General features: G+C 38.8%; 4 protein-coding genes across 7 annotated transcripts in view; 2 read left to right on the plus strand and 2 right to left on the minus strand.

Moving 5' to 3' along the window:
• SCaMC (Short Calcium-binding Mitochondrial Carrier) overlaps positions 1 to 20,748 on the minus strand; it is an 84,667-nt gene extending 63,919 nt beyond the window's left edge. The window contains exons 1-3 of one of the 4 annotated variants that reach the window (XM_073987617.1): positions 20,438 to 20,721; positions 12,257 to 12,860; positions 11,672 to 11,905 (exon numbers count right to left, since the gene is read on the minus strand). In XM_073987617.1, the coding sequence (XP_073843718.1) occupies positions 11,672 to 11,905; positions 12,257 to 12,343 (321 nt within the window). In that variant the 5' untranslated portion in view covers positions 12,344 to 12,860; positions 20,438 to 20,721. Of the gene's footprint in view, positions 1 to 11,671; positions 12,861 to 20,432 lie in introns of all 4 variants that reach the window. The other 3 variants (XM_073987616.1, XM_073987614.1, XM_073987615.1) reach the window with 3 other exon arrangements.
• Positions 2,938 to 6,798, plus strand: LOC141404233 (uncharacterized). The gene is made up of 3 exons (XM_073987620.1): positions 2,938 to 3,076; positions 3,136 to 3,347; positions 6,674 to 6,798. The coding sequence occupies exons 1-3, from the start codon at positions 3,036 to 3,038 to the stop codon at positions 6,778 to 6,780; spliced, it is 360 nt and encodes a 119-aa protein (XP_073843721.1). The 5' UTR covers positions 2,938 to 3,035; the 3' UTR covers positions 6,781 to 6,798.
• Positions 20,749 to 24,073: 3,325 nt separating the features above from the next.
• Positions 24,074 to 24,839, plus strand: LOC141404235 (transmembrane protein 60). The gene has a single exon (XM_073987622.1). The coding sequence runs from the start codon at positions 24,251 to 24,253 to the stop codon at positions 24,641 to 24,643; it is 393 nt and encodes a 130-aa protein (XP_073843723.1). The 5' UTR covers positions 24,074 to 24,250; the 3' UTR covers positions 24,644 to 24,839.
• Positions 24,840 to 26,332, minus strand: LOC141404234 (uncharacterized). Its single transcript, XM_073987621.1, has one exon. The coding sequence runs from the start codon at positions 26,197 to 26,199 to the stop codon at positions 24,865 to 24,867; it is 1,335 nt and encodes a 444-aa protein (XP_073843722.1). The 5' UTR covers positions 26,200 to 26,332; the 3' UTR covers positions 24,840 to 24,864.
• Between the last annotated feature and the right edge of the window lie 1,538 nt (positions 26,333 to 27,870).

The following is a 27,870-nucleotide window of genomic DNA, read 5'->3' on the forward strand; positions in this document are numbered from 1 at the left end:
AACCAGCAGAGAGCAAATTTAAAGATAAAGAAAAACGAGAAAAATGGTCTTAAAATAGAACGTATGTTTTTAGCTTTTTTCAATTCTCGATATGTGGTTAACCACATGTGTACTTAAAAACATATTTAAGAAAGAACTTCCTTCCTATGACATCCCCATGTAAAAATTATGACTTTTACGTTCAATTTGTAAGTAGTTACTACTGCTAAAATTTACTGAATAAAGTCATTGCTAAGAATTTTTTATTTATTTATTTTATTTTATTTATTTATTTTTTTTTTTTTTTTTGATGGGAGAAATCTATTCAGGTTCATATTTGTTTACAGAGAAGTGACCATTTTGCAACTTTTTGGAGTACGGGAACGGACTTTTTCGCAAAAGGTTCAAAAAATGCAAAACTAGTAGAAACTTTCTGGTTCTGAAACAAAGCTAAAGTAGGAAAATTTTATCAAGGAGTACAGCACGAAACAGACGGAACTGATACATGAACTAAAGTTACATCACACAATGTGATGTGCATTTAGTGCACAAGGCGACTGTGCTTACCCCATTGTACGCCCACGGGAGTTGCCAATCTTCTACTGGGCGCGTCTTCCCGGGTGGCGGATGGGAAGGGGGTTTCTGAGATATGCGGGGCCGAGGGAAACTGAAGGTGTTTACTGTCTCCACATATCTCAGAAACCCTGGGGGTTTGTTTCTCTTTCAAACCCCCCGTGGACCAAAATTGGATCGGGGTAGTTCCCTTAAATAAATCAACTAAGATGGGTAAAAAACGTAAAAGGAGTAAAGTTACGGTGCAGGGAGTTAATAACCCAGTACCGGCGGTAAGCGTTGGTGAGATCACAAGCCACGTACCGTCGAGATCAAGCGATTGTGATCCGGCTGTCTCAGGTGTGGATGCCTTGGCACCTACAGCCGTAACTGCTACAAGTGCAGTATATACAACCCGAATTATTGTTGACGGACCGGTTTTTCAAAAGGATAATGCTTTAGCCAAAACTGGTGTTAATCAGTCCACGGCTGACAGGACCGAAGTTTTGGGCGGGGACGACCTACATCTCAAAGTGATTGGGGACAGTCTGGAGAGACAGAGTAGGGAACTCCTTGACCAACTGGAGAGACTTGTTCCGACCGTACCACCAGAGGACATGCTCAACAATCTCACCCTCACTGACGACGAACTGGACATTACGGTGATCCCAGCTGAGTCAACAAGAAGGTCTGATGACGACATGTCCACTGACGGTGATGTGGTCGAAGAGGTTGTGAACCTTGGTTCGCAACCACAGACAAGTCGCAACCAGTCTGGTCCTGTATCGGCACCAGCCGATACTAAGCTTCGAAGGCAGATTGCCACGGAGTCAATGGATGTTGATGGAGAACCTAGAGATGATCCATCAACAGCCACTGACTCTAAGTCGATGACCATCGAGGGGGAATCAACGGAAGCTCCAACAATTGCCACTGACTCTGAGTCTCCGGCCTGCGTTGGGGAATCCAAGGAAACCTCATCGACGGACACCGACGCAGACGCAATTTCCGCCAAAGAGGCTTCAGATACGAGGCACTACAAGCGTGCAGCTTCGTATCTGCGCAAGTTCGTGGGAAGGGACGCGAGCTCGCATACTAGGAGAGAGATCATGTTCATCAAGAGCAAGCTGAAGTACATGCGGAAATTCGAAAGAATTTATCCAAATGCACCCAGATGCGAGCTCCTGGTGGACAAAATCTTTCTCCCGAACCCTGCTTCAGCTTCAGCCAAAGACTCAGTAGAGACTGCGGCGACAAGCAAAAAGGTGGAGGTGAAGCCTGCTGCTTTTGACAGCAAGGTGGAACCTAAAGCTGTTCCGAAGCCGAACCCGAGCCAGAAGGGACTGGAAAAGGATAAGGGGCATAATCCGACTCCAAATGATTCTCGTAAGAGTAGTCAACTGGAGAAGGTGACTGTCCCAAATCCGGCTCCTACCCCAACTAATGAGGGTAAAGCGGACGAACAGAAGGTGCCTAAGACCTGCGCAAGCCACTCGGGAGTAACGACGGGTGGATCGACTGGGACACCATCGACTTCGGAGAAGACGAACAAGTCCTCGCAGTCAAAGACTGTGAAGCGAGTTCGCTCTTCAGAAGGCCCTCAGCCTTCGCCAAAGAAGACGATGATCTCTCAGACGGTCAACACGGCGAACTCCTATGCTGGTGTCCTTGCTCACAAAGCCAAGGGAAGCAGCACCAGTACTGAGAAGGCGTCCACCTCCTCAGGAAAAGCTGTTACCAAGGCACGTGAGCGAGGACGTAGGAAACCCTACGCCAAAACGGCCACGGTGGCAAACGATGACGAGCTCCTAGTAGCAATCATCGACCGAGCTGACCCCTTCGGGAAAATCAGCGAAAGTCACTGGTTGCTCTTCGAGACTCGGCTTCGTTTAGCCATTGTGTCCACTGAGGCGAACCAGGGTGACCGTCAGTTTGGTGGCGCCTTCCTTCACAAGGGAGTTAAAGTCATTAAATGTCTCAACAGGAGCTCGCAAGAGTACCTTAAGAAGACAGTTAATGGCTTTGATGAACTTTGGGAGGGGGCAAAAATTGCTGCGGTGTCTATAACGGAGATTCCGTCCAGGAAGGTATTCCCAGCATGGGTTCCCCCACCTACCGTGGATAAGGAACTTCTGCTGAGGATGCTGGAGCTCCAGAACCCCGGTCTCCTTACTAAGGACTGGACTGTAATGAGTCTCACCCCTTGTAAGGAGAATGGAGGGATGGACATTAAGATGGCGGTAGACTCCTCAGGAGAGGAGTACCTTAAGATTCGTGAGGGAAAACTGAACTTCGGTTCAGGATGGGTTCGGTTCCGACTGAGTCCACCTCGCGGAAGTCAGTAGGAGTAGGCAGGCGGCAGGTGCTACGCATTTTGCAGATTAATCTGCATCATTGTAAAGCAGCTGCCGCCGAACTACTCCTGTCCCTCACGAACTCAGAGGTAGACATTGTTCTAGTCCAGGAACCTTATATATATAAAAATAAGGTCTCTGGACTGAACAATGCCAACTTCGAGGTCTTTGCATCGTCCGAAGGGGACAAGGTGAGGACCTGTGTGGTAGGTAGGAAGAACCTCAATCTAATCTTTCTATCTAATTACAGTAATGGAGACATGTGCACGGTGCGACTGGAGAACGGCAGGGAGAAGGCCACTCTCCTGTCCTCAATCTACATGCCGTATGAGGACCCTGATCCACCAAATCAGGGGGTACACAGGCTGCTGAAGGAGAACCTGGGCGTTTGTAACGTTATCCTTGGATGTGACGCCAACGCCCACCATTTTCACTGGGGCAGCAAAGACACAAACACTAGAGGTGAGTCGATTTTCAATTTTATATTATCTTACAATCTAAGAATATGTAATATAGGAAACGATCCCACCTTTAAAATTAGAGGCAGGGAGGAGGTCATTGATCTAACCCTGTCTAATTTAGATGATTCTGTCGTCAGGAACTGGAGGGTATCCAACAAATGCTCCTTTTCGGATCATATGAGGATATACTTTGAAATCTCTTTCGACGGAGTCCGCCAAAATCCTTATAGGAACCCGAGAAGGACGGACTGGGGAAGGTTCACTGATCTGACGAACCATCAACTGACACTTCCCGGAAGGATAGAAACAGTTGCTGAGCTTAACAGTAAGGTGTCCAACCTAACAGAAATCCTTCTTCGCTGCCATAAGGATGCCTGTCCATTAACTTATCCTGGGAAGAAATCCCAACCGGTGTGGTGGAACAAGGATCTTGGCGAACTACGGAAAAACACCAAAAAGTTGTACAACAAGGCGCACTCGACGAAACTTGACAGTGACTGGGAATCGTATAAAGCGAGTTTCACCAAATACAAGAGTGAAATCAAGCGCGCCAAAAAGAAGTCATGGGTTTGTTTCTGTGAGTCTGTAGAAGGGGTAAACGACGCTGCCAGATTCCGTAAGATACTCTCGAAGGACCCCAAATCCATCGGTAGTGTCAAAAAACCGGACGGCACGTGGACAGACTCAGGTCTTGAGACTCTAAACCTTCTAGCTGAGACCCACTTCCCTGACTGCACGGATGCCAGTAACCTTCACATTGAATGTGACAACTTCCAAGTCCAAGAGTCAGTGGACGAGAGCCTCATCGATAAGGTTGTAAGCAGAAACAAAATAAAGTGGGCTGTAAGTACATTCAAACCCTATAAGTCACCTGGTCCAGATGGAGTAATTCCTGCGATGCTTCAATTTGCTGCACCGCAGATATACCAAATTCTGGAGGAGATCTTTAGGGCCTGTTTGTTTCTTTCCTGCGTACCAGATCTGTGGAAAGAGGTAAAGGTAACTTACATCCCCAAAGCGGGGAAAGTCAGTCACTCTGCACCGAAAGACTACAGACCTATTAGTCTATCCTCCTTTCTCCTCAAGACACTCGAACGACTGATCGATCTGGAGATTAGGAGCTTTGTAGACACTGCCTCGCTGAGCGACTCGCAGCATGCCTACATGAAAGGTAAATCTGCCGAAACTGCTCTTCATGAGGTCGTGGGTTTCATTGAGAGAAATATGGAGAACTCAAACTTTACCTTGGCGGCTTTCCTGGATATAGAAGGAGCCTTTAACAACGTAAAACTTGAATCCATTCATCTCTCGCTTAGATCGGTCAACACCCCGGAAACCCTGATCTGCTGGATAAAGAGAATGCTGGAGAGCAGGATCATAAATTCCAGTATCGGGGAGTTGACAACAAGGAAGACAGTAACACGAGGTACTCCCCAGGGAGGTGTACTCTCACCGCTGCTGTGGCTACTTGTGATAAACAATATTTTGGCGGAATTCGACAATCAGGGCATCAAGGTTGTCGCATACGCGGATGATGTAGTTTTACTAATAACTGGCAAATTCTTGTCCACTATTTCGGAGCTTATGCAAGGAGCCTTATCAAAGCTGTCTCGTTGGGCCACCACAAATGGCCTTGGTGTAAATCCAACGAAAACAGAACTGGTATTGTTCACCAGAAAGCGTAAGCTTGGCGACTTCATACCACCAACATTGGATGGAGTGCAGTTGCATCTATCTCCTGAGGCCAAATACCTAGGTACAATCCTGGATTCTCAACTGAGATGGAAAAGGAACGTCGAGGAACGGACGAAGAGAGGTATGATCGCACTCTATTCATGTAAGAATTCGATTGGGAAAGTTGGGGTCTAAATCCAGCTATTATACACTGGTTGTATAATACTGTGGTGAGACCCATCCTATCCTACGGATGTCTTGTCTGGTGGCATGCGCTTCGACACAAGTCGAACTCGGGCAGCATAGACAAGGTGCAAAGGGCAGCCTCGATCCTGATAACTGGAGCTTTTAGAAGTACACCACAAGCAGCTCTGAACGCGATGCTAAACCTCTTGCCCACGAGAATTAGCATCAAAGGTCAAGCAGCACGTAGTGCTCTAAGACTACATGAATTGAATCGTTGGCGTGACAGCACCTATGGTCATGCATGCATTCTTCGAGAGCTAGGGCCAAACCTTGGCTTAAATCAGCAGGGGAAGTTCAGCGACTACTTATCACCAATCCATAGATTTGATGATTTTGAGGTCGTTATCCCTAGTAGAGATGACTGGATCCGTGGTAACCCTCCTCTGGACGGTCTGGCTTTCTATACAGACGGTTCCAAGATGGAAGAAGGTACCGGAGCTGGCGTCTACTGCGAAAAGCTTTGCCTCGAGTACTCCTATAGGTTGAACAGCGACTGTAGCGTTTTCCAAGCAGAAATCTTCGCGATCAAAATGGCCGCAGAGTTGATAAAAAGTCTGGATGCTGAAATCTTTGAACCGGTGACTATCTTCGTTGATAGTCAGCCGGCTCTTAAAGCCATCAAATCCCCCAATATCAAGTCTGAGGCCGTTCTTGAGTGTAGAACTGCTTTGGCGAACCTAACTAACGCTGTCCGACTCTGCTGGGTACCGGGTCACTGTGACATTGTGGGAAACGAGAAGGCAGATGAATTGGCAAGACACGGATCTCAATCGACAAGTCAAGCTATCACTGTTTCTATTAAACCACCCATATGTCACGTTTTTCGGAAGGTGGAGACGTTCTTTGAAGAACAGGCCAAGGAACTATGGCATAATGAACCAAGGTGCAACGTGTCAAGGGCCATTTGGCCGAATCTTTCAACAAAGAGAACAACTTCGCTTTTAAGTCTGAGTAAATCAGAAATCAGGGTATTGACGGGAGTCATTACCGGCCATTGCTACATCCGAGCTTTTATCGGCAAATGGCAGGATGATGGAGTGGACTATTGCAGGCTCTGTGAAGATGAGGAGGAAACGGAGACGATCGAGCATATTCTATGTCGTTGCCCGATGTTAACTCGAAAGCGGTATAGACTAACAGGAGTACGCTTTCCTCCAAGCCTAACCTTCTACTCAAACATGGAACCAACAATCATAAACAACATCATTAAAAATCTGAAGTGGCTGGGACGGCGCGACCCATAAGCGTAACTACTTCTCTGACAGTTTTTTCCACCATCGCCAAAAAACCACCCTCTCTGTCTTTATTACATCTTCATTATTTCTTATAATTAATTCATTTATTATTATTCTCCACCACACCCCCCCTTTTTTCTTTATTCTTCTCTCTTTTCTCTTCTCTTTTCAGGTAATTCTGAACCTCCTTTTTCTTTATGGATGATCACAATGGACCGAAAGGTCTCCGAGTGGCGTAGTCAATATACATATATATTGACTACACATCCCCAAACCTAACCTAACCTAACCTACCCCATTGTACGACTGTGACACCTATCGAGTTACAACCATTGTGTTGGCTAGCTACATTTTGAATAAAAGAGACACCGTTCGACATACTTGCAGTAGATATGGAGGATAGAATGAAAGAAATGATGAATAAACATTTCGTGCGGAATTTTATCTCTTTCCCCAATTTTACATTTTTTTATTTCCATAATTACATATGTCCAAAATGGGATTCTTTTGTCGATTCGGCGGGAATTTTCTATAATTAAGTGATTCTAGTAGTTTTCAACGTTTCAAAAAATAGATTTTCACTTTTAAAAAACATTTACGTTTGGAAAATTCCGAGGGAAATATTCACGATTGGCCTGTATAAAGAAATATAGAAAAACTTTTAACGGATGATCAACGACAACAATATGATCCAGTAAGGAAAGGATGAAAGTCGGCGGGGCCCTCTATATAATACCCTACACCACTGTGAATATGTAAAATATATATGGGAGCTAAATCCAAATCAGAACAGATTTCGATAGAACTTTTCACATTTATTTGTAGACCAAATTCCGTCACATAGTCCAAATTTCATCAACATCGGAAATATATAGCGTGTTTCGTGCATCAAATACCTCAAATCTGCCTAAATATATATGAGAGCTATTTCCAAATCTGAACCGATTTCGATATAATTTGGCACACTTATTTCTAGGCGAAATCCTGGCAAACATTCCAAATTTTATTGAAATCGGTTTTATATAACGGGTTTCGTTCATCAAATACCTACAATCGGCCGAGAATATATATGGCGAAAAACAAAAATGTTTTACAATCGATGAATCCGAGTTTCACCCATTCAGAATTCGCGAACTGTTAACATATTCTATAAAGTATGACTACAATTCTTTAAAATGAAGAGTTTTAGGAGGGATCCTATAATGTCGACCATTAAAATTAATTTTCGAGGAAGCTGTGTTGGCATCAATGTAGAAAAATTGGTAAAAATGGGTTGAATCCAACAAGTTTTTTTATGTTCCCATGCGATTTCTGGCTTAACCTTACATCCTTACAACCTATCTCCAAAGAAAGAATCACAGAATACTCCATGGGCAACAAGATTGTAGTGTATGATTTTTCGATATATCCACTGCATCCACCTATAATTGATGCTGACACTTTGAAGCCGGAATTTCGGGGTTTTTTGAATTTTTTTAATAATCCAGACGCGCAAGAAGATAATATTCCAAACTCTTAACACGATTATAGAACTCGTGATTTTACGTCGTTTGATGCATATCTCATGAGTGTGCTCCTTACAGCATCCTAGTAATTGGAGTCGAAAGACCAAAATTTGTTGCGTGAATTTTCTTACAAAACCTATATTACACGATTATAGAACTCGTGATTTTACGTCGTTTGATGCATATCTCATGAGTGTGCTCCTTACAGCATCCTAGTAATTGGAGTCGAAAGACCAAAATTTGTTGCGTGAATTTTCTTACAAAACCTATTTTTTGCGTGTAAAATTTACAACTGTCATTCCAATTCCTTTGAAACCCGCGTGAATTTAGTTTTTTTACGCGACGGTTCTAATGAAGCCTTCCGCGATCGAATCCATCTACTAAAACCGCGGATATAGATACCTTCAAAATCGGAAAATCAGCAAAAATATATTTTGACAAATCCGCGTACTAAATCGCGATTTTCTTTCAAATTTTTTACATAAATGGAATCCTTTACTGGCGATTATAATATTTGCGAAAACGCGTGTCATAAAAGAAAATAGATACGCGAGTAATATGGGTCTTTCACAAAAAATTGAATGTGGAGGCACATCCGCGGTTCTTGAAGAATCTAATTAAAATTGGTATATTTTGACTTATTTTTGATAGGCGCTGATGAAACCGGATGCGCATCAAAATCGTATGCACATTGCGCGACTTTTACCAACTTTAAGGTTTTTTGCAGTGTATGATGCAACTGGCGGCACACAATGGCCCCTGAGTGAAACATCGAAATATGCATAAATTTTGAAAGAGATTGATTCGCTGTACCCAAAAACGGATGCGCATCAACCGACTTTAACTAATTCGCGAATAACAGGCTTTTTAATTTTAATATTAATTGAATGATTGTAATTTCAATATTACTCTTAATTTCCCACCCTTATAAGTTATCACAGTAATCAGTTAAACTCTAGCGATGGTAAACCATATTTTTTGATGAAGTTTTAGCAGTATACATTCATTATTCTATGGGATTTTAGCAATATAGTTGGAGAACTCCCAAATATTTTTTTCTAATTTTTAGAATCAAACCAAAAAAATATTTGCAACAATATTTTCCAACAATAAGTTTTTCTCTTTTGTTGTTGCTATAATATGCAATTTATGTACCCAATCTCTATAAATTTGGTATCATATTTTTCTACGCATTGTCTAGATTTCGCATATATTTTTTAATCTATTTTTGGAGGGTTTGTGCGGATTCTGGGACAGGATAATTTGGATGTACTTCAAAATTTTTTTATTATTTGTTGATTTTCCGCGAAAATAATAATAAATTTAATAACTATTTAAACATCTACGAATAGATATGGAATGCTGTTAACGAATTATGCATACATTTTCTTATAACAACAAAAAATATATTTTTAAATATTTTTCCTTTATATGAGAATAAAAACCGCTATAACTTTTGCGCGCATTGGCCAATTTCGTGAACGCAAGCAGATTTGAAACCGGATTTTTTTCGTTTACCTCTATACCAAAAATCGAAGATGTGCTCGCAAAAAATTTTTTTATTTTTTTTCAAATGGAATTGTAAAGGAATTTTGTTATTCGCCATATAGGAGCTATAGCCAAATTTGAACCGATTTCTATATAATTTGGCACACTTATTTTTAGACTAAATACCGTCGCAAATTCCAAATTTAATTGAAATCGGACACATATAGCGTGTTTCGTGCACCAAATGCCTTAAATAGGGCGAAGATATATATGGGGCCTATATCCAAATCTCAACCGATTTTTACCAAAATAAATAGCGTTCGTCCTTTGGCCAAAAAAACTATCTTCCCCAATTTTCATGCGAATCGGACAATAAATGCGACCTGTACTTAGTTTACAAAAATACATGGACAGACGGACATGCGTAAATCGACTCAGAAAGTGATTCTATGTATATCCCTAAAAGGAACTATGGGTTTATCTCGTTTCCTTTTGCATGTTACAAATTAATACACAAAGACATAATGCCCCTTACCACAAGGTGGTGTAGGGAATAAAAACTCACTAATTGGAATACATTTACGTATAAGCAAGACATAATAATAATTGTTCCACAAACATCCTAGGCGGGACAAGGAAGACTTCTCTCAACGTTAAGGAAACACTACAGGGAGAAATATTGGAAAGGTGAATAATATAAGATATACAGACGATATCACTTTACTGTCTAGGAGCATATCCGGTCTACAGAAACTTGTAGAAAAACTGTCATTTATAAGTGAGGAGTACGAGTATGTGTGAAGCTTTCTATACATTTGGGATTAGTATTAAATGTAAAAAAATTAAAACTTTCCACCTGAAATTTGTTGGTATAAGTCCACGCATTCATATAGCCACCATAGAACGGTACCTCCCGATATTCGGTATTTTGGAGGTTTTAGCTTCATTATCCCACCAAAATGGCTGAAATTGGGTATTTAGTTATCGTTGGGTGTATAGAACTTTCCGCCTGAAATTTGTTGGTGTAGGTTCACGCCTTCATATAGCCCCCATAGAACGGTACCTCCCGATATTCGGTATTTTGAAGGTTTTAGCTTCATTATCCCATCAAAATGTTTGAAATTTGGTAATAAGTCTTCGTTGCGGATATATGTGGTAATGATATCACTGGTAAATGATATCCCTTTAGCAGTCTTCATAATGATTTTTAGATTATAGCCGAATCAAGGGCGCTATGAACTTTATATTATATATTTGAATACTGGACTAAGCATATCTGCATTGCCATATGGAGATCCTATGACTTCCCCCGATGACGTAATTACAGCTTAATGTGCGCAAAATATGCAATTTTTACAAGGTCCGTCGTATGTTTTCTATATTTTTTCGTTATTTATTCACTGTAGTTATTTCAAAAACTGTTTGTATCGAACGTACAACATCTCCTTAATATATGTATTAGTGTCGAAAAACCCACAAAAAATATTTGTTTGTATCCGGAAATATCGAAATTCTGGGTAAAACTCGTAAAAACCGATTTTGAGCCATATCTCAAGAACAAGAGCTGATGGAGAAAAAAAGTGACCGGATTTGAAAACAACTCGGATTCATTTAGAAACAACAAAAATTTCAACATTCAACTTTTTCAATTTTGTTGAGTATTGTAATCATAAATGTACATTTATGGTCTTATAAATAAAATACATTTAATGTCATATATCAAAGAAATACTATACTATTGTACGATAATAACGAATAAATGAATAAGGAACACAGCTTGTTGAACAATTGCTATTAGAATGCATGGCGTCAATGATTGGTGATGGAGAAACGCTAAACGAATTATCCGAAGTTTGTGACACTTTGAAAAGAATGTTAAAATCATTTTGTACTGGAACTGCTGCTCCTACTACTAGGATGGTCTCTAGTGGGATAGTCGTAGGGTACTACTCAATGAATTTTTTTAAAAAATATACCTAATCTGTAAACTACCCAACAACACCTTCCATTGTTTTACTCATTTTTACTTTTCTATCTAGCCTATCCATTCAAAAATAGTATGCGACAAGAAACAGGTGTTCTTTAAACACAACAACAACACATTCAACAAATTGCCTTATATTTTCTACTTTCTACACACTTCCTTCTTCTTCACTGTCTTGTACATCTTCACTTACCTCAGCATATACACTTGATAGACCAAATTCTCGCAATGCCTCCGAGAGATCATGTATATCGATGCGACCGTTGCCATCACGATCGAGTTGCTTAAAAAGATTAGCCAAACGTTCTTCATCCTCGTGTGGCAGTTCTGTGGGCAATTGGGCATGTGTTGCGGCACCAGACAAAAAATTTTGCAACGTCGTATTGGGAACATTGAGATGAGTGGCACCAGCACCACCTTGGGGAAACTGTAAATTATTGGATGATGAATGATGATTATAGGCAGAACTATGATAGGTGGTATTATGATTGTTGTTGTGCAAATTTTGTTGCTGCTGCTGTTGTTGATGTTGGTGATGATGATCAGCAGTTGAATTTGTATTTAGCACACTTTGTATGGGTATCAATTTGTGATGGGATTGTGCAGCAGCCGTTGCAGCGGTATGTGCTGAAGCATTTGTATAAGCCGATTTTACAGGCGCAGCAGAGCTAGCTGATGTAACTGGTGACTGTGACAAAGATGATGAAGAGCCAACATTGGACAAAGATGAACTGGATGATGTCGATTGGGATGATGAGGACGACGACGGGGAACCTACACTGCCGTTGGAATTCGACGAACCCTTCAACTGTTCAATTTCATTAACATTTGCACTCTTGTTGCTGCGCTCTTGCGTATTGACCATTCTAAATACTTTTTCGAGTATCGTTCTCTTTCTTCTGGTGCTTGGTGATATTTGTTTGGGAATTTTCCGTTGGGGATTATTGAATAAAAAACTTCCGATTTTATTCAATAGATAAGATAATTTTTTTATTCTACAAAGTTATGTTAATATTCTTTGGTTTTTCTCAGATTTTTTGTGCACTACAATGGATTGATTGTTTCTTTCCTGATAATCTAACTCGTCCTCAACTGAAGAAATACCCTCTCCTTTTGCTTTAGTCTCTGGTCTACGGTGTCATTTTCGATTTATTTTTCAATTATTTTTCGCCTTGCTAAAATTCATATACGAAATATATTCAGAGTCTCCAATAGTCCTGCTAATAGGGCGTTGTATATTTTTCTGGCCTTCTCCGATTTCAATGTGACTTTATTTTAAATTAATGAATGGTTCAGTAGTGTTGCCTTCCGCCGTTCAATTATTTTTATTTTGCTTTAGCCTGCTGCTGCTGACACGGTAAGTTTATGTGTAGATGCAAAATCTAAAAGTACACACCAAAAATTGTTTACATTAGCATTTTTTAAGATTATTCACAGAGGAGGTTTTCTAAACAATACCAAAATTCTGTATGTAGATATGTGACTGTGTAAAAATGTATATGTACAAATGTAGTACGAGTATGTATGATTGTGGTCATAAAACAAATTGAATTCATTTGAAATATTTAACCTTTTTTGTTGTAAAAACAAAAGAACTAAAAAAAGCATATTTAGAAAAGGTCTGGGATATGCCATTGTCATTTATAAACAAAAGTTTCGCATTCTTTGCAATCATATTTTGCGGAAGCCAGCCAATAGAAACATATTTATGAATATAAGAAGATCGCTGAGCACTTAAGGGAAAATTGCAAATTTCGAGATGAGTGTATTGTAAATAAAACTATATAAACAATTTTTCTAAAATGTATATTTAAAACAGCTACTATTCTTAAACTCTGGATATGTATAATAATTGTTCAACATACAACCCAAAGGGAAAAAGGAGACCTTCTCTGGATATGTAATTCATTTAAAATCACCTTGGCAGCATATATTCATACCCTACTCTGGAAATCATGAACTTTAGTGATAATTAATATAGGATAACTATTTTAGATAACTATTTTCGACAACTATTAATATAGGATAACTACAATCACTACTGCTTAGAGTTCAGTAGATTAGCTGTCATCTGAATAAAGTCATGAGAATGAGACGATGCCCACTGGATCCCAAGGCAGCGGGTTCTTTCGTACCCGATTGACCCGGAACAACACAAAACCAATGTTCCGGCCAGAGGCTGCCACCTCAGTATGTACATGTTTGTATTTGTTTTGTTTTTCTGTATTGGGAGCAGCATATCCCGGAATGCCTGCTCCGAATTCTATTGGTCGAGCCGGGACGGAGGAAAACCCAGGACCAATATATCTGTGCTCAGTTTGTAACATCCGCATCTTCACCCACATCCAACCTTCGGTGAGATGCAATAGATGTCAGGAGTGGGTGCATCTAAGGGGTTGCTCTGGACTCGTCCACGTAAGGGACTACGACAGGGACTATGTTGCTGCATGCTGCGTGATAACAGTCACCAGTGAGTCGTCATCGGATTACGAAACTCCCTCGTCGTCTGATTATGAGACTCCCCCACAGTCCCCTCGACAACCGTACATGCAGCCTTTAACACCAACCGTTGTTGTCCCAATCCCCGAAAATGCAGCCTTTTTGCAATTGAATTGCAATGGACTCCGAAGTAAGATCGAGGAGATTTTATGAGTCGGAAGAACATCAAGGTCGCGGCGGTGCAGGAAAAAAAGCTGAACAACAACCACAGCTTAGAGCATTGTGATGGTTACAATGTTCTGAGGAAAGGTCGCACCAGAAGTGGAGGTGGGGGATTGGCTTTCCTATTGCACCAGTCTGTCCAATACAGGCCTATCTCGCTTGAGCCTGTCTCTGATGACCCGTACATGGAATGTATCGGGGTAGCAGTCAGGTGTGGAGCTACCGAGATAGAGTTGCTGAATGTATACATCCCGCCGAGAAATAGCTGTATCCCTGATTATAGGCCTGACATTAGCCCGCTCTTGCAAGGTGATAATCGTCTGGTCCTGGGGGATTTTAATGCGCATCATGAGATGTGGCTTTCGGCCCTCGGAAACGACCAGAGAGGTACAGCGCTGGCTGAGCAGATTGATAGCTCTACGTTTTGCACGGTCAATCACAGTTCGCCTGACATAACCATCGTGTCACCTGGTCTGACAAATGACGTTACCTGGCAACCCGTCATTTCCCTTGGATCAGACCATCTCCCCATAATTGTCTTCATTAGCAGACCACCCGACTTCATCACCTCTGAACGCCGCACGTTCGTCAATCATAAAAAAGCTGATTGGCCGAGTTTCTGAGAGTTCACCAACCACCGCTTCAGAGAATTGCCCAATCCTTCTGATGTTCGGGTAGCGGAAAGGACGTTCCGGGACATCATCACTGCTGCAGCCGCTCGCCATATCCCTGCTGGTCGAATACCCGAAGTAAGACCAAATTTCCCAGCAGAGGCGACGGGATTAGCAAATGAGCGTGATGAGCTTCGTCGTATCAACCCCAATGACCCCAGAGTCAGGGAGCTGACACTGGAAGTTAACAGGCTGGTCGGCGAGCATAAGCGGAACAAATGGTTAAATCATCTGAAGAGCTGCAACATTGGAGCCGGTATAGGTGAATTGTGGGCAACAGTTAAGTCACTCTCGAACCCTGGAAGAAGGAAAGATAGGACCTCAGTCACGTTGACTGACCCGAAGAGGTGCGCAAGTAATTTCAATCGACAGTTTGTCGAGCATCCCGAGAGTGACAGGGCGAAGAGAAGAGTATTACGTCGCATCAGATCTCTTCCTGCCGAGGATGAGCCACCACAATTAACAATGGATGATGTGCCAATGCCATTAGGAACGCTAAATCATCCAAAACGTTGGTGCCTGATGGAATCTCCATGGTAATGTTGAAGCAGCTGGATGAGCCGGGAGTCGAGTATCTCACCAAAGTCTTCAACTGCCGCTAGCCACCCTCAAAAGCCTTTGATACAGTCAGGCACTCCACGCTGTTTGAGGACATTGAGAAGACAACCCTCCGGCCACACGGTGCTCTTGAAACAATTTTAAATGGAAGGTGCTTACACCTCGGAAGTTTTGGCGGATTCTGAAACTACAATGTTTATACATGAGAACAATCAAAAAACAAAAAAATCGCCGGAGCGCTTTTAAAAAAAATCGCGATTTAAGTTAACATTTTTAGGGGTTGTTTAGGTTTTCGCGATTTTACTTAGAGACCGCAATTCCTATCAAAATGGGGCTAAAACAAATGTTGTAGCTATAAAAATTCTCTACAAGATTGACTTTTATAATATTCTCATCGGTTTTACCGTTTTTGAGATATAGAAGTTCAAATTGGGACAATTCAAAATCAATTAAATTCTGTATCGCCCCTTATAAAACAATGACATGACTGCAAATTCCCAACATAAACTTATATATCTAAAAAAATGTGACAACTTAGGATAAGTTACTTAAGCCAGTCTTGTAGAGAATTTTCACGGCTTTAAGATTTTCTCAGGTCCCATGTCGATAAGACTTACCGTATTCAAGCGAAATCGCGAAACCCTAACAAAAAAACCTAAAAATGTAAACTGAGCTTCTTTATCTCAAAAATGGTACATGCTGGGAACAAATGATAAACGTCAATCCTCTAGAGAATTTTCACAGCTACAACATTTTCTTTAGCTCCATTTCGATTGGACTTGCGGTTTCCAAGCAAAATCGTGAAAACCTAAAAAACACCTACAAATGTGAATTTTGACCGCGATTTATTTAAAAATCCCTACAGCGATTTTTCCTTGTTTTTGGATTTTTCTCATCTATGAACACTGCTGTTTCAGAATTCACAAAAACTTTCCATGTGTAAGCGGTTTTCATCAAAAGTTAGTTATGGCGCACCCTACATGACATTGTTTTATAAGGGGGCGATACAGTCAGTGCATTGTCCCAATTTGAACTTCTATATCTCAAAAATCGTAAAAACTACGAAAATACCATAAAGGTCGATCTTGTAGAGAATTTTTATAGCTACAACATTTTCTTTAGTCCCATTTTGATGGGATTTGCGGTTTCTACAAAATCGTGAAAACCTGAACAACCCCTAAAAATGTCAACTTATATCGCGATTTATTTAAAAAGCGCTCCGGCGATTTTTTTTGTTTTTTGATTTTACTCATCTACTAACATTGTAGTTTCAGAATCCGCAAAAACTTTCGAGGTGTAAGCACCTTCCATTTAAAATTGTTTCAAGAGCACCGTGGCCAAGCTTGAAACGTTGGATAGTCAACTATATGTGTGGACGCCAGTCGTACGTGGAATTCAGGAATAAGAAGTCCAAACCCCGTAGAGTGAAACATGGAGTTCCACAAGATGGGATGATATCTCCGGAACTGTTTAACCTCTACCTCTCCTGTATTTCACCCCTCCAGACGGTATTGAGATCGTGACGTATGCGGATGATTGCACGATACTGGCGTCGGGTACCTATCCTGATGACATCTGTGAGAGACTGAACAACTATTTAACCGTTCTTACATTTTTCCATTCGAGGAATATGCAGATTTCCGCCACAAAATCTACATGGACAGCGCAGTTTGGACGTGAGTTGAATGTCGTGGTCGACGGTAGCAGAATTCCGACCACAAACTGCCCTAAAATTTTAGGGGTCACATTCGACACTACATGCCAGAATGCCGCCCTGAGAACAGCGACAGGGTGCCTCCTCAAAACTTCAGTGGACCATCTACATGAGGAGGCAAAAATTCTTCCTGTAAAGCAACACAATGAGATGCTTTCGTTGCAGTACCTGCTTGGATGTTATCGTGAGGGCCATCCCAATCACCATGTTGTGGGTAGACGCGGCCCATTCAGGGAGATCAGGAAGAATATCCACGCCCTAGACGGAGAGGTCCAACGATACAGGAGAGAACCCCTAGATCAACAGGCATATCAAGCAGGTTTAAATAGCATTCACACGGATGCATTTACTAAGGCCATAAGCAAGTATAGCGTGAATAAAGTCCTCGGAGTACATCCCCATCTATCGCAGCTGAGGAGCTGCGATCAGCTTCGACGACAAACCAAAGTAGTTTTGGCTCAACTACGCTCGAGATATTGCAGTCATCTAAATTCTTATTGGGCGCAAATCGATTGCGCCGAGCAAGACATCTGCCCCGTATGCGGCATGGCGCCGCACGACACAAGGCACATTTTCAACTGCCCCTCCAAACATACTCATCTAACTTCAGTGTATCTGTGGCTACATCACATCCAAGCAGCCACTTTCCTGGAACTGAAGAAAGACCCAGAGCCAGATTGAGCAGAAGAACAAACATTCAAACATAATAAATGCTGTTACAACTGCAACAACAACGACACGGAAGCTGAGCTTTGATCTATATTTTACCATAAATTTCAAAATAAATCAAATTGTTGGCCCCTGGTTACAGTTTAGCTTTTAATAGCTCAGTAAGCTACAGTGTTTGCAACAACTGATGTTACCTCAAGAGGTGTTCTGTAGTGGAATTCTGTAACTCATTTTTACCGACAAAAAATCGGTAAAATTAAAATAAAATTAGGTCTGTTCGATAACCCAAAAGTTTGTACAAATTTGTACAAACTTTTTGGTCTGTTCCAGAACTGCAAGAATCTACTAATTTGTACTATTTTTTCCGATAACATAAAGGAAAAATGTTATCGTAGTAAAAAATAGTAGCTTCTTGCAGGTTCTGAAACAGAGCATTTACAAAATGATGTTTGATAACAAACTTGTTCAATAAAAGAGATATGAGAAGTAGTTGCATGAACTGGCAAATACTTTTTGCTTGCGAAATTATCGAACAGACCTATGATGAATAAAAAGTAACAATAAAAGTAGAAAACACTACTGCTAATGATAGGACTTAGCGACAACTCGTTAATTACCGAAATTACAAACAATTTATTTTTACCGATTTTTTTCAGTAATAAACAAAAACGATTTAAAGAACCCGGCTACAGGTACATTCCAGTTCATCGTTCAGCCATGGGAGGATAAAAGAACACTTGGCGAATATTTATACGATTTCAATTGTGGACACGTTGGAAAAAGAATGGTAGAATTCGACCACATTCACTCCTATGAAGGCAAATTTCACATCTAAGGCTTCTACAACAACGAGACCAAACTTAACTCTTACAAGGATTTCTGCATGTAATCAAAAGATTTTCTAATAAAAAGTGTAGTCGTAACAAGATAAAAAAAATTAAAACCAGACACAAAGTCCTAAATGTCCGAATATCTGGGATAAAGAAAATGAAAACTTAGCTGGGGACATACAAGTCCATGGTTGAGTCCAAATAACAAATACATATCTATCATAACCCAAGGACGCCAGATAATGTCAATAAGGCAACGTAATATGTTGCTTACTAAATAGTTCTTGGTAGAGACAGCTTAATCATGAAAGCAAAATACAACACCTATACATGTCCGGTAAAGAATTTTACGGTGTAGCTATAGATGGTATTGGAATCCATACATTTGGCCTTCCTTCTGACAAGGCCCATACTATATTATAATATAATTGTTCCACAAACATTCCAGAAGAGACAAGGCAGACTTCTATCATATCAATGAGTGCAACCCAATTTATATTACATCAACGATATGGCCGTGTCCGAAAGGCGTGTCTTATGACACCACTTGGTGAGAAGTTTTACATGGCTGAGATACTCAAGGATTGTCGTCAATATTACACGAGGAGTATTTTGGTATTGGCGGGCCTGGGAATGGAACCCGGACATTGAGCGTGCAGGCGGTTGTTGTTGTTTTAGCAGCTTCTACAAGTACATGTAAATCTTTATTTTATTGATTCGGCTCTGCCTCCAGCTCCAAGCTCAGAAAGGACGCCACCTGAATTGGCGGTGGCATCCCTTGCTGTATGAATAATGATTCAGAATTCTATAGAATTGTGGTTAATACGACAATTTCTTCGATTGCCAAAATCGATTTCTGTTTATGCAAATATAAATCTCGAATTAGCAAGCAGCAAGTTGAATGTAGTGCCTCGATTTTAATTTTTTCCATAGAAAGTTTTCAAAAATTAAATTTTTGTTGAAAACAGCCGGACTTCGGCCGGGATTTAAGACTTTCTTCTATGGACAGATGCTAAATAGGGCTAATGCGATCATAATTTTTTTCAAAATTATGTTTTTGTCAAAGATCTGGCGTAATCAGCATTCCAATATCTACCTGTGTACAAAATTTTAAAATTTTCTGAGTCCAGCCACTACATTCTTCTTATGCCATTAGCAATATTTGTCGTAAATTGCTTCATTTAAAGGTTTCGTTTTACAACACACTTCTATAAACCTTAAGTTTCGTACTTTCATTTAAAGGCTCTATTATATATAACCAAAACTTTAGCTGAATCAACAGATATCGACGAAAGCATGCCTTATACTTAAATTTTAATATGTTGCTAAAGTGAGTTCTTATAGTTTTCTGTTCTCTTTCTGTTACGTTTTAAGCAAACACAATACAGTTGTTTAGAAAAGAAAATTCTTGAACAATTGTTAAAGAAGCTGCGAAATTTTGAAGTTTGCTTAAGCAATAAAGCCTCTCCTCTTGACAGTGGTAAAAGTTTTCATATAAAAGAAATGACATCATTGTCACTTTGGCCGTGAGGCAGGTAGGGAAACTATGACGAAGTCAAAATTGATTTTTTTTTTTATCCATGCCACAAAGAATAAGGTTGAAGGTTGCACACACGCGCTTCCGCGAACCTTGAAAAGTGTTGGTCTTGAACACAGAGGGACGTAGGATTCGCAAAATAAGAGGCAAGACAATTACCAAATACCAGCTGATTTGTCCACAAAATCAATTTTCATGTATGCCGAAAACAAGGAAACACCTTTTTCACTTGAAGAAACTTAAATAACAAACAATGTACAGACTTTTGGCAATTGTTGTTGTACCAAAAAAAATCATGTTGCAAATCTTCTTACCGTACCGAATATGAAAAAGAAAATTCTCACTACTATATAGGTATTGGAGACAGCAGACTCTGTCTAGATTTTTTCAATACTGATTTATTGGCAAATCGTGTTGTATTTTCAATTAAAAATGGACACTAAATTCTGCCAGGAATTTTCTTTTAGTTTTCTTGCAAAAACAGTAAAATTTGTGTACACTTTCACGCACTTTCTTTTCGTGTATTAGCCAAGTAAAATTTGTTAATTTCTAATGGTTTTTTTTTTTTTTTGTTTTTTCCTAGGGATAAGTAAATCGACGTTCGATTAGTCGATAACTTGTTTAAGAATCTAAAAATCGAAGACGTCTTTTGATTACAGAGAAAATCGAAAAGTCGACTTTTGACATTTCAACAAAAAGTCTGTTCGATAACCCAAAAGTTTTACAAATTTGTACAAACTTTTATGTCTTGTTCTTCGTACTAATGTCATGTTCACACGAGCGTTTCAATTACGTTGTTCGCCTGTCGAATGATGTACACGAATTAACCCGCTTCCACGCCACCATTCGTAATTAACAGAAACATAAACAAAATTTCCTTCATTTTTGTTTCCTCGTTTTCACGAAAATTTGAACCGAAAACACATAAAATATACATGCACAAAATAATATGTGTGACTGCAGTATTTGTGCCATGAATCGACGCTAGAGTACTGCTTTGTGCCTAGCTGCATTAAATGAATAGGAAAAGCAATAGACTTTCCTTCAAATGTATCTTCTATATTTATCTACACACATTTCATTCATTTTTTCCATATATTCTGAATAATTTTGTATTTTCAATATACACAGTCTTACATAAGTATACGTACGCCCCATAAATCTCGGGTTTTAGAAAAAGTAATGCTATTTATTAAATTTCAAGTACACAGGTTTATTTAATCTCACTAATAAAAAATATTTAATACAACAAAAGTATATTCCATAATATAAATAACGGTAAATTTTACAAAAACCAAAAAATTATACTTACAAAAGTATATGTACGCCCCAAGGAAATATGAGTATTATAGTACGTTTATATTTCATTTCATTTCATTTATTTATTTATTCGCTATCAATACAAAGAAAGCCTACAAGGCCAATTATACATGTATTGTGAGATTACAATTAAAATTTAGATTCCATGGCAGAAGGCCATTTAAAAAAATTAATTCAATAATGTTGATATACGTTATATAACCGGATTTAACAAACCCACTGGGTTTCAAATGTCAATTCCTTTGAGTATACGTCAAATAAATCCTTAATAAATCCTCAATAAATCCTTATTATAGGAAGGTTAACCCTGCAAAAGGCTATAATATAAACATGGTCTTATCGTACAATTTGTGGAATTAGCAGCAAAATTTATACATTTTATTGTTTTGGCGAATGTGTCTGGGTGTCCGAGATATATTTTAGAGAAAAAAAATATTTTTGGGTGTTAAATGCCGTTATTTAATGCCAAACTTCTTGTATAGCTCGTTAAAGCGGACCCTTGCTGATTTCTTTCCGTCTTAGGTATTTGAGTATACAAAAGCCACAATATGTGTGTTCGTTTACTCAAAATTTGTACAAATTGTTACTGGATGTTGTTCGTTTACTCTACAGTACAATGCAAAAGACCTTAGCCGATTACAAGAGGTTACTGAACTTGTACAAATTTGTACAAATTGTTGAGTAAACGAACACACCTAATATTAGTGTCATATTATAGATTTTGAGATCCTAGAAAGCTTTTTAGTTTACCTTGTGCGTAACACACCTTCCTGGGTGTCGAAAAATTCACATTTTTCTGGGATATCTCAGGAAGTTAATAGATTCCTCGGAATTCTTGGCTCAAATTACATAGAGAAGACCTTGAATTGTGTTTTAATATGGTCTTATATAATCCTTGGACACTAATTGAATCAGAAATTTCAAAAAAATGGGGCGTGCGCGTGTATACCCGTCTTAAGCCGAAAATCGTCGTTCGTTCATAGAATTTTGTGTGGGGAAATAAGTAAAGCTAGGTACACATTGCCATTTTTGAATGACAGCTTTGCTCAAATAATCGGTTGCTTGCCAGTGTGACCGTTCATTTTTGTCATTCATCATGCAACCACAAAAAATATTGTGGTTGTTGGACAGTCAGGTGTTGGTTGTATGATGGTATGACAGTGTGAACCCAAAACGTCATTCAAGGAATAAATTTGCATTATAAATATCAAATAAAAATGAATAATTCGCGTATTTTTATTAAATTTGGAGAATTACTATTGGAATTAGCGATAATAACACGGTCATAACAAATGGAGTGAATAACACGGTCATAACAAATGGAGTGAATGGCATAACAAAGAAAAAAGCAAATGGTTCTGTGGATGACGACAAAAATAAATTTGTGCATTGTGCTGTTGGACAAATATAAAAATCTCCCGGAGTTTGAATTGTGCCAATGGAAAAATGTGCTCAATATCTTCCAGTGTCTAAATTGATTGTGCTATACTAATAAATGTGCTGTATTAATAAATAAATGCTTGTAGTTTTGCAAATATGTGCATTATACATATGTGTATTTTTCATATTAATGGGAAGTCATGGGTCGCTGAGTAGGGATTTTCATTTACAACATTCTCAAGTGAATAGAAAATAGCCATATACATATGTATTTATTAATATGCATCATTTTATTGTTTTATTTTTTAATTTATTTGTGGTTGCCAGCGCCCATATTTATTGAGCAAACTTTATAATTTGACTGACGGCTTGGCATCCAACATGAATGATAGTGTGGCCGCTCCGTAAAACCCAACAAAACTGAAGCAATCGATATTTTCGAAAAATCGTCAGTCAAAACTGACAATGTGTACCCAGCTTAATATATTCGTAGTAATCATGGTACAATAATACAGGTAGCATTATCAAGCCAGCTGATGGTAACATAATGTGTCAATTGCATTGAATTGATGTCAAATTTTGACATCTTATGTTACCAACAATTGCCGATGCGGCTACCTGTGTATTTGTACCATGGTAGTAATTGGTCTGTTTCAGTACTGCAAGAATCTACTAATTTTTACTATTTATTTCGATAACATAACGAACAAAATTTTATCGTAGTAAAAAATAGTTGGTATGTTCCAGAACTGCAAGAATCTACTAATTTCTACTATTTTTTCCGATAACATAAAGGAAAAAATGATATCGTAGTAAAAAGTAGTAGCTTCTTGCAGGTTCTGGAACAGAGCAAGTAGCTTCTTGCAGGGTCTGGAACAGAGCAAATGTGTCGAGCAAAAGATAGAGAACGAACGACGTACCGTGATATCGGAAAAAATAGTGAAAATTAGTAGATTCTTGCAGTACTGCACATTTTTACTATTTTTTTTTCGATAACATAAAGGAAAAATCTGTTATCGGAGTAAAATGTGTAGTACTGGAACAGACCACAGCTCTGTTCCAGAACTAAAAAGTTTTTACAATTTTTACCACTTTTACACATTTTGCGTTCCCGTACACAAAATGTATATGAAAATCGTTTACGACTTTTACAACTTTTACGACTTTTACCACTTTATAAAGTACGGGAACAGGCCACACATGTGTTTGAAAATAACTGCCTCAATACCGATAGTTCATTTCAGAGATACGTTAATTGAACCAGGTGGCCCAGATTGTTTACAATTTGGACTTTCACATGAACCAAGTCAACAAAATTACGAAGATTTTAATGCATATTAAATCCGTCTTAGAAATTACGAATATTTAAGATTACGGAGACTATTCGAAGTGTCTCTAATCGAATTATTACAAGTGATTGAGCAGTAACGATATGACTCTAGCTCACCGAGCTCTTTTTACATGGTTCATTGTTTTGGTATTTTTAATTCTTGTTTGTCTGAGGCTAGATCCTCGCACTCATTGGAATTGGTTCCTCGTTTTTATACCGTTGTGGATATTTGATGGTATACTCATTATATATGTAATTATAAAAATCGTAAGAAAATGGAGGAATCTGAAACGACTGAAGGAGCTATTGGTTAATTATCAATGGTATATAGGAGGAGTACTTCTCAAAATTGCATCTCAGCTAATGATATGCTTGACTTTGGAGTATCCCGAATTGGAAATATCAATTTTCGTAACAATGATACCAATATGGATATTGCTTTCAGCATCGGTGGTTTATGTCTTTGGAAGATTGCATAAAATTGAATCATGGTGACGTCAAGATCCAAAAGAAAATAATGATGAATGTACTGAACGCTTATTTAGTTTGTAAATTTACAGAAGAAACGTAAAAGTAAAACTAAACGTTTCTAACATCCTTTAAATTTCTCATTTTAGTAATATTTGTAGTATTAAGGAAATATAGTCATAAGTATCCGTCAAAAATAAAAACATTATTTAAAGCTGTCCTATTAAGTTACTAGATTGATTATTTTATTAAAAACCATATTTGCTTTGAGTGGCCCGTCTATTTTGACGATTTGCAGCCCACATTGCCTGTAACTCGGCCTCATTTGCTTTAGCTTTGTGGGCAAGATATGTTATCTGATGTTTACGCCGAGTACCAGCAACAGGTTCTTCATCTACCAACACCCCTGTGGGCTGGTATGTTGTTGAAGAAGCCAGTGCTGTGCGCATCCATTCGTCTTTGTCTGGCAAAATCTGATCACTGTTTAAATCAACAATATTAATCGGTTCATTTCTCCTTCGTTTTGCACTACTTCCGACGAGTGCTTGTGTTGCTTCGGAATCCAGTTGGCTTTGATGATAACGTTTTCTGACTGCTTCTAATTCCTGTTGGTTTCGCTGCAGCTCCTCTTGTTCTTGGGCAGATTTAGTTTCACATTCTTTGAGATATTTGTTTGTAACTTCGGCCATTTTCGCTGCCTTCTTTGCAACTAACATTGATATTTCATTAACACTAACATCAGGAAGCTTGACATCATCATCTGATTGAAGGGAAAAGAAATCATTACCAGTTGCCATCTTATCATCATCTTCATCGTCTTCTTCTGTTGCAACGGTTACTTTTGTTTTTGTTTGCGGGTTTAATTTCTTTACAGTGTTATCTGATTCAATTCCTTCGGTATTATGGGCAGGTCGACGATACTTAACGGTGTCTGGAATTAATGATGACGAAGGTTTCGGTATAACGGCTTTTGGAACAGCAGCATTACTGTCCTTGGAAAATGTTCTTTCTGATTTGGCTTTTGGTAAAATACTTAGAAGCCCACAACCTTTCTTAACCTTGTCTTCATTGCCAGGTGCCTGCTTTGCCTTCTCTTTCTTTTCCAAATTAACATCATCAAAGTCTTTTAGTGATGGTATTGAGATTTTCACCGGCCCTTTGTTTGTAACTGTGCTTGGGGTGGGTTTAACGTCAGAGCTGACAAATTTATCTTTTTTGTGCAAGAATTCATCGTCTTCTTCTTCGATGATTTCCTGATTGCTCGTTAGCTTCTTAGGCATTGGCAGCACGGAAAAAGTGGATAAGGTACCTACAAGTTCTTGTATTGTTGTCTCTTGCTTTGGCGGTGGAAGTGACAGTGAAAATGTGGATGATTTTAAGTGGTCTTCTGAGTGCTCCAAATAATCATCTTCATCATCGCTGATGTGCCCATTCGTTGTCGTTGTCAGCTCATCAATTTTTTCTGCAGTCTGTTTGTGTGATTTTGCAGGTATTTCCGCAGTGATTGTGGGCGTAACTGGCTCTTCATTTTGTTCCTCGCAATCCGAGCCCTCGCTACTATCATCATAAGCAACCAGTGACATGGTAAAGTACGAAAGTATCTTAATTTATTAATAAAAGTCCAGAAAATGTTTTTGTTTCTCCTTCTTCTTTAAAACTGGTAATTCAGAGAAAATGGCATACCGACACATGCATCATGACATGGTAACACGCATGGTACTAGAGCTGGCAAACCATCGATATTCCCAACATAAGATATTTTCGATATAACTGCTCTGTTCCAGAACCTGCAAGAAGCTACTATTTTTTACTACGATAACATTTTTTCCTTTATATTATCGGAAAAAATAGTAAAAATTAGTAGATTCTTGCAGTACTGGAACAGACCAAACATTAGACATTTGCTCTGTTACAAAACCTGCAAGAAGCTACAAATTTTTACTACGATAACATTTGCTCCGTTCCAGAACCTGCAAGAATCTACTATTTTTTACTACGATAACACTTTTTCCTTTATGTTATCGGAAAAAAATATTAAAAAATAGTAAATTCTTGCCGTACTGGAACAGACCAATTTTTTCCTTTATGTTATCGGGAAAAAATAGTAAAAATTAGATTATTGCAGTTCTGGAACAAACCAAGAATGTTTTAAAATATTGCCAAGTTTACACTTGCGCTCCAAATTTTCACGAAATCCTGAAATACACCCCGGTGTTTACACTTATTTTTTGTTGATTTCAAACATATCGCAATGATCAAGGTAGATGCATATGCGCAGCTGAGCGAACATGAATTTTCAAAACAAGTTGCTGTAAATTGAATTAAACATCAAAAATATAAGACAATATAGAACTTTACAACTTTATTTCGAAAATTATCGTAAAATTATCTATATATCGTATTAATTGTGTATAGTACCAAAAAATAAAAAAATAATGATTTTATCGTTGAGACATCATAATAATAAATTCTGATAGATAAAAGTTGTGCTCAGAACCTGCAAAATATTAGTACTTGCAGTAGTTTTTCCGTTTAGTGCTAAAAATGCGTTCCAGTACACCGAAATCTAGCAAGACTAGCAAGTCTCTTTAACCAAAAATTGTTTTCTGCCATAAAATTTTGGCCTAGTAGAAACCAGCAGCAAGCATGTTCAAATGTTAATTGGTATCTAATATTATATCTGATACGTTAATTTTGACATTTCTGCTGGAGTTTTTGTAATTTTCGTCATTTTTCCATTCCCGTATTTTTTAGGAAATTTGTATGGGGAAGCAACTTTTGACAATTCGCTCTATTTTCTAAAATAATCATTAACAAATTACGGGAACACAATGAAAAATAGCATTGTAACAAAGTAATTTAATATTTTTTCACATTGTTTACAAATTTTGATACTAACATTTTTTGTTGCAGCAATTCGCACATCTACCTTATTTATTGTCATACGTGAAAAGTGTTGCAACTTTTGGTACTTTTTTAGGCAAAAGCAAGGTTGTATATCATGTGTACTGTGATTTCGATGTTGATTTCGCTCAAATCACGAAATGAGATGATTTCATTTTTGTATGCGAAATCATGATAAATTTTGCTTGATTCCGTGCGAAATCACGAAAAGCCTGTGAAATCACGAAACGAAGCCGAATGTAAACCAAACATATGGATTGATATCGATATTATCGTTAAGTTGTCATCGCCATTAATTGGTCTGTTCCTTTACTTTAAAAAATGGTAACAGTGGCAAAAAATGGTAAAAG

Source organism: Musca autumnalis, unplaced genomic scaffold, assembly GCF_047663935.1.
Source record: "Musca autumnalis isolate F117 unplaced genomic scaffold, ASM4766393v1 scaffold_4, whole genome shotgun sequence".
In the NCBI taxonomy this organism is placed as follows: Eukaryota; Metazoa; Arthropoda; class Insecta; order Diptera; family Muscidae; genus Musca; species Musca autumnalis.